At 37.4% G+C, this 12,407-nt stretch overlaps 1 protein-coding gene across 1 annotated transcript; it reads left to right on the top strand.

Moving 5' to 3' along the window:
• Positions 1-5,196: 5,196 nt before the first annotated feature.
• On the top strand, positions 5,197-8,701 carry LOC145772442 (serine/threonine-protein phosphatase 6 regulatory ankyrin repeat subunit C-like). The gene has a single exon (XM_082584322.1). It carries the CDS (start codon positions 5,197-5,199, stop codon positions 8,503-8,505), a length of 3,309 nt encoding a protein of 1,102 aa, XP_082440448.1. The 3' UTR covers positions 8,506-8,701.
• Positions 8,702-12,407: the final 3,706 nt, after the last annotated feature.

The following is a 12,407-nucleotide window of genomic DNA, read 5'->3' as shown; positions in this document are numbered from 1 at the left end:
ACTCTACAATGCCTGACAACCCCTCAAAATGCTCGACAACCCCTGAATATGTTTGATAATGCCTGAAAATGTTCGACAATGCCTCACAAGCCTGTCAACCACTGATAATGTTCGACAATGCCTCACAAGCCCGTCAACCACTGATAATGATCGACAATGCCTGGAAATCCGAGACAATGCCTGGAAATTCCCAACAATTCCTGAAAGTAGTTAGACTACTCTACAATACCTGACAACCCCTGAAAATGCTCGACAACCCCTGAAAATGCTCGACAACCCCTGAAAATGCTCCACAACCCCCCATAAAGCTGACAATGCCTGACAATACCTGACAATGCCCGACAATGCCTACAATGCCAGGCTTTCACAATTGGTTGTGCTAACAAAAATGGTGGCGGGCGCACTCGAGTGGTGCCATCGTGGTGTGTGGAGCATGAATGGGAATGACGCTTCTATCTATTCTATTTCTATGGTTGCACCCAGTCCCAGATCTAACCACCGTCATTCTGACAGAATAGTTTTTCCGCTTTCCGCCTAAAAAAGTTATCCGTGAATAAGTGCGAGGCATACACTGCGACATGACATACTTTCGAAAAATCTTAAATAAAACTTCATTCCGCAACACGTACCACTTAAATTTTGCATGCATCGGATTCAGTATTAAATTAACTTTTCAGAGATGTGCATCAATAGGTGGGCATTTGGGAGGAACGTCCAGCAGAATAGTTAAAACATGGAGGATATTCTTAAGATGTTCAAGAAAATAATACGATTTTGCATAAAAAACACCTCTCCAAACATCTTCGAATAAAACTATATTTCGCAACACGTGCCACTTAATTTTTGCATGCATCGGATTCAGTATTAAATTACCTTTCCAGGGATGTGCATCAATGGGTGGGCATTTGGGAGAAACGTCCAGCAGAATGGTTCAAAAATGGAGGATATATTTACGATATTCAAGAAAATAATACGATTTTGCATAAAAAACACATCTCCAAACATCTTCGAATAAAACTATATTTCGCAACACGTGCCACTTAAATTTTGCATGCGTCGGATTCAGTACTAAATTACCTTTCCAGAGATGTGCATCAATGTGCATCAATACTGCATCAATACTGTGCATCAATACTGAATGTGCATCAATACTGAATCCGATGCATGCAAAATTTAAGTGGCACGTGTTGTGGAATATAGTTTTATTTGAAGATGTTTGGAGATGTGTTTTTTTATGCAAAATCGTATTATTTTCTTGAATATCGTAAATATATCCTCCATTTTTGAACCATTCTGCTGGACGTTCCTCCCAAATGCCCACTTATTGATGCACATCCCTGGAAAGATAATTTAATACTGAATCCGATGCATGTAAACTTTAAGTGGCACGTGTTGCGGAATATAGTTTTATTTGAAGATGTGTTTTTTTATGCAAAAATTGTATTATTTTCTTGAATATCGTAAATATATCCTCCATTTTTGAACCATTTTGCTGGACGTTCCTCCCAAATGCCCACCCATTGATGCACATCCCTGGAAAGGTAATTTAATACTGAATCCGATGCATGCAAAATTTAAGTGGCACGTGTTGCAAAATATAGTTTTATTCGAAGATGTTTGGAGATGTGTTTTTTATGCAAAATCGTATTATTTTCTTGAACATCTTAAGAATAGGCTATCCTCCATGTTTTAACTATTCTGCTGGACGTTCCTCCCAAATGCCCACCTATTGATGCACATCTCTGGAAAGGTAATTTAATACTGAATCCGATGCATGCAAAATTTAAGTGGTACGTGTTGCGGAATAAAGTTTTATTTAAGATTTTTCGAAAGTATGTCATGTCGCAGTGTATGCCTCGCACTTATTCACGGATAACTTTTTTAGGCGGAAAGCGGAAAAACTATTCTGCCAGAATGACGGTGGTGATAACTTGCCAAGGAGATCTTGCCATTCAGCAGCAACAATTGAATAGAATTAATTAATTTGAACATTTCAATAGCAAGGAATAATTTTACTCTGTCTATCTCAGTGACTGGTCTATAGTCGGTTGACTATAGTCGGCTGCGTAGGCGAGTAGTGAGAACGTCTGTGCAATGTTCGAAAGGACGTGGGTTCGACACCTCTCCAGAGCACGCGGCTGTGTCTCGGCGAAGACACTTAATGGCAATTCGAAATATGGGGAGCAGCTGGCTCGAAGACTATATGTCACTTCGCTGCTTCCTGTCGTCTGTTTTATCGCATCTGTAATCGCAGTGTACTGTATGTTATAAATAAAAACACGATTATTATTATTGGTCAACTTTGCAAGGATTAAACTTTGAATTTTAGAGGCTTTTTCAATTTAAGGATTAAGGCTCTCACCTCTCACACACAATCAAACAGGTACAATATCTGACATGAACGAAACAAATGCAAAATGAATTTTCCCTGTGCCTTTTCTTTCTTACTGTAAAACCAAAACGTAACAAATTTTGCTGCATCTTGCTTTAATAGCCTATCTAAGTTTGTAACCAATCTTGCCTTATCAATATTACTCGGAGCTCAAAGCCAGACATTGTGACTTAAGACTCGAACTAAGTTGCACGTGATTAGTGTATAAGTACCGGTACTCCCATCTATTCTAAGCGAACGCTGATTCAATGTCATCAATTATTGAAGCAACGTTAAAATCAAAATTTTCCTGCTTGAATGGAAGCTAAGGGATACAGTATTTACATTTTCTAGAATGCGATGAAAATGATATTCTTGCAATAATTGTTCAATGTTCATGCTATGCAATGATGATTTGTATTGCTAGTTCCTGTGTTATTTCTCGGCAGATAAGTATGAACGATCTAGCGGAATGGCCCGTTTTGATGAGTCCAATTCGGCGATTTTTTGAAAATCCAACGACGCCTTCTGTTTATTTAGAAAATTTTGTATTTTATTCCACAATATATTTTTTTGCATTTCGACAAAGAAAAATAAATTAAAATGAAATTCAGCGAAAAATGTTTGAACTATTAAATTAAAATGTTTGCTCACATAAAATTGACATGTATCCGACGACCTACGTCATCCACCTTCTTTGCATCATGTTTATATCAATCGTCATGTCATTTATTTTTTAAATAAGTTATTCGTTGATTTTATATATATGACATTTCTAATATATTTTACATCAAAACAACCTTTTTCACAAAATGATGCTGTAACTCAAAACAGTCAAAGAATTTTGATGTCAACAAAACTTTTAGGAAGTGGCTACAGTTACGGCGCCGTAAATACAGTCGTTCCATGCCTTTTTTTTAATCTTTACGTCGCTTTTACTGCACATGCGCGCTGATGCGTATTTTTTCTTCTTTCTCAAAAGAACAAATGAAAAAAAGTGCATATATAACTTCTAAATTTAACCGCTTTTGCCAAGTGAATCCGTGGCACGTGCGATCTTTGTCAGGCTCGTACTCCCAAGGATATGAGTTCGATACCACCAAGAGGTGTTTTTTTTTTAAACTAAATTCGAACCCGAAGTGACTCAATCGCAATTTTTGTGGCAGTTTAGTTTGTTTTTAGTTCTGATCATCACAACGAAAAAACAGTATATGACAAACATAGCAGAGGTCTAGGAAAAGGTAGAAGCGACAAAACGCGACGTAGAAGCATGCATGATAGCAAAGCTGGACAATCAGTTTAAAATATATATATGGCACGGTCATAACACCTAAAAATTTTATGAATTTAGAATTTTTTTTTACTCATATTAATTGTTAAAGAAAAAAACTCGCTAGCCTTTTTTTCTCTTTGTTCTCAATTTATAAAAATTTTATTAAAGGTGTTACGACCGTGCCATATTTTGAACTGATCGTCCTGCTTTGGTATCATGCACGCTAGCCTAACTATAACGTCCGCGTTTTGTCGCTTCTACCTTACTCTGCTATGTTTGTCATATATTGTTTTTTCGTTGTGATGATCAGAACTAAAAACAAACTAAACTGAACGGCCACAAAAATGCGTTGCCTAACGATTGAGTCACTTCGGGTTTGAATTTAGTTTAAAAAAAGAAACACCTCTTAGTGGTATCGAACTCATATCCTTGGGAGTACAAGCCTGACAAAAATCGCACGCGCCACGGATTCACTTGGCAAAAGCGGTTGAATTTAGAAGTTATATATGCACCTTTTTTCATTTGTTATTTCGAGAAAGAAAAAAAAATACGCACCAGCGCGTATGCGCAGTAAAAGCGACATAAAGATTAAAAAAAAGGCATGGAACAGCTGTATTTACGGCGCCGTAAATGCAGCCACTTCCAAACTTTTTACGTAATGTAAAGGCAATTACATCGATTTAACATCGCCAGACGTTGAAATCATGTACAAAAGGGAACTTTTGCTGACCAGGTATAGGTTGTACCTGAGAAACATTTACAAAAGCCATTCGATTTGTTCAAAAAACTCAATTAGTCTAACAGAACTTTCGTATTTACATTGATTCAATGTCTGAATATTGAATAATATTTAATTGTTGGGTTTACAGAAGGCGTCATTGAATTTTTAAAAAATGGCTAAATAGGAAATTCATCGAAAAAGGCTGTTGCCGAATAGTGAACTTGCTGAGACGGACTCGCTGAATAGTTGCAGACCCCCGATCTAGATGGTACTTTCTGCTGACATCTCATGCTGACTTTCGAGGCATGATGACTATTATGTCTCTGCTGTTGTTGGTTATGTAAGATCTGTAATTGAAGTGTATTGCATGTTGTTGCAATTGGTGCAATAAACCCTGATTATTAAGTATTAGTATTAGTGCTTCTTTGGATTAGAGAATACATGATTCTATTTAAATCAGAACTTTCTGGTGATCCCAATAAGGGCGAAACAGTCTGTTTTACAGCCAATTTTCTAGAACTGGATTTGTGATATATGAAGGTAGAATGCTTAATTGCCTAAACATAAAACAGTTTCAATGAAGCTTCCTTTCTGACTCATTTTATTCTATGGCACCCTATAAACATTAAGCATGTTGATGTTGCTACTTTACGTATAGTAGGCTACTGCAGTTGTGTCTTGTAGAGGTGGGTATTAAGCTTTTGAACTTATGTACTATTATATGGTGAATGCAGGGTACCTGACTCATTAATCAGTTAGTCAAGTACATATCTACAATATAAATCTTTTTACTCTGCCAGGCTATAAGAAGAAGTTATACATTGCATAAAAATGCAACCGTTTTTTCAAAATCAGTCCGTTATAACAAGCTTAGGTGATGAATGTCCAATTGTTCAAGCCATTTTTAATGGTGATGCTGATGAGGTTCGGTCACTTATATATAAAAAGGAAGATGTCAATTCTGTGGATTCAGAAAGACGATCACCACTCCATGCAGCAGCATATTTGGGTGATGTCGAGATAATCAATTTGTTAATATTAAGTGGTGCTAGAATTAATGCTAAAGATTCCAGATGGTTGACTCCAATGCACCGAGCTTGTGCCTCGCGCTCAGAAGAAGCAGTGAATGCTTTGTTAAAACACCAAGCCGATGTGAATGCTCGTGATAAGCTTTGGCAATCTCCTCTTCATGTTGCTGCTGCAAATGATGCTGTGGCATGTGCTGAACTGCTTATTCCTCATTTGAGTAACCTAAACTTTTCTGATCGAGCTGGCCGCCAAGCATTGCATCATGCAGCGTTTAATGGTCATTTAGATATAGTCATTCTTTTATTGAAGCATGGTGCAAATATCCATGCTTATGACAGACAAGAAAGAAGAGCAATTCACTGGGCTGCATACATGGGTCACACAGAAATTATAAAAGTTTTAGTTTCCCATGGAGCTGAGATTAATTGCCAGGACAAGCGCTGTGGTGACACACCGATGCATGCAGCAGCTGCAGCAGGACAAATTTCAGCTGTTAAGATGCTTCTTGAAATGGGTTTTGACATTAATACTCAAAATGGACAAAAGTGCACTCCACTGCACCTAGCATGCTTTAATGGTCAAGATGTTGTTGTTCATGAATTGTTGGAAGCAGGTGCTGATGCAAACATTGCCAATGAACAAGGTAACACTTCCTTGCATCATGCTGCTGCATCAACTCATGGAGCTCTTTGTTTAGAACTTCTGGTTAACAGTGAGGCAAATGTAAATGTACGCAACAAGGAAGGCAAGACTCCACTTCATATGACTGCTGTTCATGGACGATTTACAAGATCTCAAACCCTGTTGCAGAATGGAGCAAATGCGAAAGCAGTGGACATTCATGGTAACAGTGCTCTTCATGTGGCAGCTAGACATGGTCATGAATTGTTGGTATCAACCCTTCTTGAAGCAGGAGCAAACCCATCTGAGCGTGGTTCTGGTGGACGACTTCCCATTCACCATGCAGCTCTTTATGGTCATGTGAACTGTTGCAGAAAACTCATAAATGGTCATGTGTCTGATGAACAGGGCATCAGTGCTGCTGATGTGGTTGCATTTTCTGATAGTGAAGGGAGATCATGCTTCCATTATGCAGCTTGTGGTGGATCAGTGGAATGTGTAGATGTTTTTCTCTCTTATTTAGGCAACTCATCTGTTGTAATTCGGAGTGATGCTAATGGCCGAACTCCATTGCATTATGCTTTGAGCTCAGCACGCAGAGAATGTGCTCGGCGTCTTATTCATAGTGTGCTGCATCTTGAAGAGTATAAAAAAGGTTTAAATGATACTGATGACGATGGTAGAACACTTTTACATCATGCTTCTGCTACTGATGTTAATGGTGGCTGTGTAGAGCTGTTGCTTGAAAGAGGTGTGAATGCTCTAGCTGTTGATAAACATGGTTACTCGGCTCTTCACTATGCAGCTATATGTGGTCATGATACTGTAGTGAAACTGTTAGTTGCAGCTGATAGTAATGTTCTTAAAGAAACTCATGGAGATGAATGTAAAGTTCCCTCGCCATTGCATCTGGCTTCTTATTACGGACATGTTAGTGTGGTATTGTATTTAGCTGAATATCTGCTGTATTTGGATATTTATGATAATGAAGGGAGAACACCTTTGGAATTAACTGCTTTTCAAGGTAATGCAGAATGTATGCGAGTGTTGCAAATGCAAGGGGCATGTGTTGCTCAAAGAAATTTGAAAAATAAAAGAACAGCCTTGCATGCAGCAGCCTGCAATGGCCACACCAAGTGCATGCAGTTGCTGGTGGAAGGAGCTATGCTAGACCAGTCATCTTTGGGAGGAAATGGTATCAGTAAGTATCTCAATGCAAGAGATAATAACAAGTGCACTCCATTAATGCACTGTGTTACAAATGGACACCTCACCGCTGTTGAGTTTCTCTTGGCTAGGAATGCACTGGTGTGGCCTGTGGACAAATTTGGATGCACTGCTCTTCATCGAGCTGCTGTGGTGGGACATGAAGATATTGTCAGAGATTTAATGCGTCATTCTGGTCAAGAAGAACGTCCAACAGAATCAGGTGTATCAAAAGAAAATACAAATGAAGCATTATCTGGCTCTAACATCCAAGACAATGTGAGTGCTGCTGTATCAGTTCGAAGTCGCAGTGGTCGAACCCCACTTCACTTTGCCACGATTCGTGCAAACGCTAGCATGTTAGAAACATTACTTCAAGTTGCACCAACTGTGAATGTAATAGATCGTTATGGCTATACTCCTCTGCATTATGCTTGTTATGAAGGTAATGAACCTTGTGCTGATGCTATTTTGTTGCACGATTCTTTTGTTAAATTTGAAGGTTCCTCTTTCAGTCCTTTGCATTGTGCTGTGTATAATGATAATGAAGCATGTGCTGACCGACTTTTAGAAACTATGGGAGATGAAATAGTTAATCTTAAAGATCAGAAAGGGAGAACTCCTCTTCATGCTTGTGTCTTACACGATAACATTGACTGTGCTCATTTTCTTTTGTCTCATGGTTCTGATGTCGATGCAACAGATCAGCTTGGTCGCTCTCCACTCATGACAGCTGCCCAGCTAGGTCATGAAAGTTCTGTTGAAATTTTAATGAAGTCTAAGGCTGATTGTGCCTTAGTTGATGTTGATAACAACAACGCTCTTCATCTTGCCTGTAACAGCAAAAGTGAACAGTGTGCATTACTACTGCTGGATACTATTGATGATTTAGCTATAATAGATGCTCAAAATAACCTAGGTCAGGCTCCGCTGCACATTGCTGCTCGGAAAGGCTTGATTTCTGCAACCACAAAATTGTTAGAAAAAGGTTCAAATATTGATTTGGAAGATAATGAAGGTTTAACTCCGGCACTTGCCTGTGCTCCAAACAACGATGTTGCTGATTGCTTGTTTATGATCATGATGGTGATGATGAAGTCTGCTGATTCAAAGGTTTTTGATCTCAATTCTATTCGATCAAGCTTAGATTCTTGTCGTCGTTCTGGATCTTCGATTGGACTTGCTAAGCAAGCAGCTATGGCTAAAGTGAGTGACCCCAAACCAGACATTGTTGGAAGTGAATCTAGTATTCCAGAGGAGGATAGTGATTCGGAAACTTATTGAGTTTCTGAACAATCCATTTTTTCATGAAAGCTTTGTTGTGTTAGTTGAAACATAAAATATGTGCCGGTATTGGTAACGTTTGTTAAAGATTTACCAACTCATTATTAGTTCTGCAAACTGATTTTGAAAGAGATACTGTACTATACTATCATCTTTGACATTTAAACTAAAAATGGATGTTTTCTAAACAATTTACTTTGTTATGATGTTCTTGATGTACATATATATGAAAAACTATTACATTTTCATTGGTGTTCTTTAATTTATCTTTTTGTGATATACCTTCTAAACCTTTACATTGTGTCTCTATAGCTTCTCCATGCCAATGCTTTATGCTGTGCATGCTCAAATGCTTTTGCTTATACTGCAACATGGGTCTGCTACTATTCGGTGAGTCCGATTCGGTGAGTCTGATTCGGTGAGTTCCTAACCTCTAACCCCTAACCCTAAAACGGCAATGATAATTAGGCTATGGTACCCGATAATTTAAAAAAAAATTGAAAAAATCCCCCGTTAAGGGATCGGACTCACCGAATCGTACTCACCGAATCGGACTCACCGAAACGGGCCATTCCGCTGCAACATAGATGATGACTTCTTTAAGTTCACAGTTACTTTACAATGCCCCATCTTTGTTCAACATTATTATGGTGTATATTATAAGTAAATTTATTGCAAATCACTGTATACAATTAAAATTAGAAAAAAAAAAATCCTGAATGTTGGTGTTTTAATTGTAAAAAACATCATTTTTACTTTTCCAGTCATGCGTAAAATAGAGCCTGTCTATTTTCATGATTTATTCCGAAATTAGTTTGGCTGCTGTTGATACATGTTCACAAAGTAGTGGATGGTTTGGTCTTCAGGTTTTTTCATGGTTGATGGAATTCATCTCATATGGTACTTACATTGTACTGTACATAATATGAAAGTTGGAAAATACTCGAATCATTTCTTGTTTTTTTTTGTGTCTTTTTAAAACCACTCCATTTGCAACTTTGACTAAATATCCCTGATGCGGCACTTCCATCACGTTTTCAGAGGTCTGCAAGTGTGCTCTGAGGTAAAAAAGATTAAGAAACACTGCCCTAGCCTCTCATGTGCCAGACTGTATTTTCAATAGGCCCAGATAATGTTTTGGTCCTAAATTGAATGATGTTTCATGTAGCTTATAAGCTGAAGTAGTTTGCCATAAGTGCTTCCAAATACAATTGACAATATGTCAATATTTATAATTATATACTGTAATTGTTTATTTCTATTGTTAAACTGTGCATCAGTTAAAAAAATGTTTTCTTTAAAATTAAAACTATGATTTCTTCATTTTTGTTGGCATAGGCTGCAAATACAAAGCAAACGTCTAAAAAATCATACATTATCTTTACTTTAAGCAAATATTTTCGCGTATAATGCTTTCTCAAGAGAGATTGAGCACTTCTTTTCAAGTTCAGCTGTCGGTTAGGCTACATATTGTACTGCAGTGTATGCATATAAAGGCTACCTAAGTAATTTATGGCCGAAGTGTAACCGTTTTGTGTGTAGTTTTAAATTCAATAAAATGGCTTCATTATTATCAGTCGCAAAGTGACTGTAAATTTAAAGTGGAGACTAATGTTCATTTTTCTTGAAATTGTTATTCAACAATATAGGCTACTGTTCGTGCCACAGAAACATCCATGCTGAATGTCACTTGTAGCATGGGCTACTTACATTAGCCTACCGTAGGTGGTAAGTACATTGACATTTTGCCTTAAAATATTTTACATTGTGAGGTAGTTTTTGCGAGAATGATAAATATTGCAGATACACGACTTTGTGACAAGAACACGAATGACGCAAGACCTGAATGTCGCAAGGCACAAATGACGCGAGACTGGTTATTTCTTACTAAAATTTATTGTTTCATTAGTTCAATATGTGATGGCTGACCTTGAGATGATCTTGCGACCTTGGGATGGCGTCATCTGCACCGCGGCATTAGGTTGTGTACCGAATATTGCTACTTCTCATTTTGCATAGTTAAAATATAAAGAATGTTACATTTTTGGCAAATAGTTTGAACACATACAGTAACAATGCTGTGATGCAGTGCTTTCTTCATTACACATTCCAAGAATAATATTTCGTAATATTAGTCATCACAGAAATTTAGAGGTGTTAAATGGGACCAACATTTTTTATTTAAACTGTAGTCAACTGTCGCAATAGACTTGTGAAGTGGCAAAATACATTTTTTTCTGGGAACTTCACCACATGATTTCCGATTTTTCGAATCCCATGTGTTCTGAGAATATCAGCACCAGCAAAATTTACCACATTATCTTAATTAACCGTGCTCAAAATGTACTCACTCTAAAGCGTGTTTTCATAGATTTTGTATTTCGGTTGGTTTATAGTTCTTGGGTCTGCTACTATTCGGTGAGTCCGATTCGGTGAGTTCCTAACCTCTAACCCCAAACCCTAAAACGGCAATGATAATTAGGCTACGGTACCCGATAATTTAAAAAAAAATTAAAAAAATCCCCCTTTAAGGGATCGGACTCACCGAATCGGACTCACCGAAACGGGCCATTCCGATAGTTCTTGGTGTATGAAATCACTTCATTCATGACTCAGTCTCCAGACGACCAAACTACCCGCTACTTTGCATTACTTCGTTTTGAATATTGTGCTGCAGATTTTTTTTGCAAAACATGTGTTTTCCAAGGTATGACTATAGTTTTGAGTACAGATTATATGCTCATAATAGGCATTACAAAAATGTGTATGCTGTGCTCGCTGAATTTAAACATGAAGGCTTCAATATCAAAATATTGTTTTTGCTCGTTGTAAGAAGCTTGTAATAGATGTGTACGATTTCAGAAAAAAAAAAAAACGTTTTACTGAACAAGGCTTGCAAGTCAATTTGTTGCACCATTCGAACATTCTGTTCGTTTTAGTTTATTATGGTCCCATCTTATTGCTTTGAAGCAATAAACAACCATAGACCGATATTTTATTTTTCGAATTTGTATTTGTACCTTGCGTAATGCGGAACAAGTCCTTCACGAGGTTCGAATTGTTCCAACCCAAATGATGCAAGGCTGTATTGGCTTTCACTCAAAAGTTGCTGTTGCATTGGAGTTATGCCGAAATAAACTTGATTGATTGCATCATAACTTCTTCCCAAATGACCGGAGACTTGGTTATTTCCTGTGTCTGTTGTAGAGGTTGTGTTGTTCAGAGATACAATACTCAATAAACTTAAATCAACTTCTATCAAAGCTCTATTAAATAATCAATCAGTTTTAAAAATTTGAATTTTTAATCTGCTTTTTAATCAACAACGTAAAATATCAATAAACAGAGGTCACAATTTATGCAACAAAGTCACGATATAAATATTAAACAATTAAACATATACCAGTAAATAATAATCGATTTTTCATTTCTCACCTTTATGGACGCATCATAAACTAACATAATATCTTGATAATAATTAAAAGAGTTTGGCAGGCTACTTGCATAGGCTACTCCAGATGCAAATCTGCTTTTTCGCAATTATGAAAAACACAAGGGTGCAGTGACGTACCACTGCGACAAGTCAAAACTAAAATGTGATTTTCCCCAGAACATTCAATAACAAAAATCCGAAGACATGTATCAATATGGGAAATTAAATTTCATGGCACTAACGCTGCAAACGATACCTCTGAACAACAGTGAACACCGCAACCTCAACATCAAACACGAGAAGATCCAAGACTCGCCTTATTCGGGCATAGTAGCATACGAATCACGTCATTCAGGTTGAAGTCATTAGAACCGCGTCACAATGTCATGGACGTGGGTGATATGCAGTCCTAACAGAATCTTTTATTTTCTTTGTAATAAAGTAAGAAGTTATGAACAAAAAATTTGTG

The sequence above is a fragment of the Aplidium turbinatum genome, chromosome 1 (genome assembly GCF_918807975.1).
Source record: "Aplidium turbinatum chromosome 1, kaAplTurb1.1, whole genome shotgun sequence".
In the NCBI taxonomy this organism is placed as follows: Eukaryota; Metazoa; Chordata; class Ascidiacea; order Aplousobranchia; family Polyclinidae; genus Aplidium; species Aplidium turbinatum.
The sequence above is the reverse complement of the archived record's forward strand: the minus strand, read 5'-3'. Positions and strand labels throughout refer to the sequence as shown.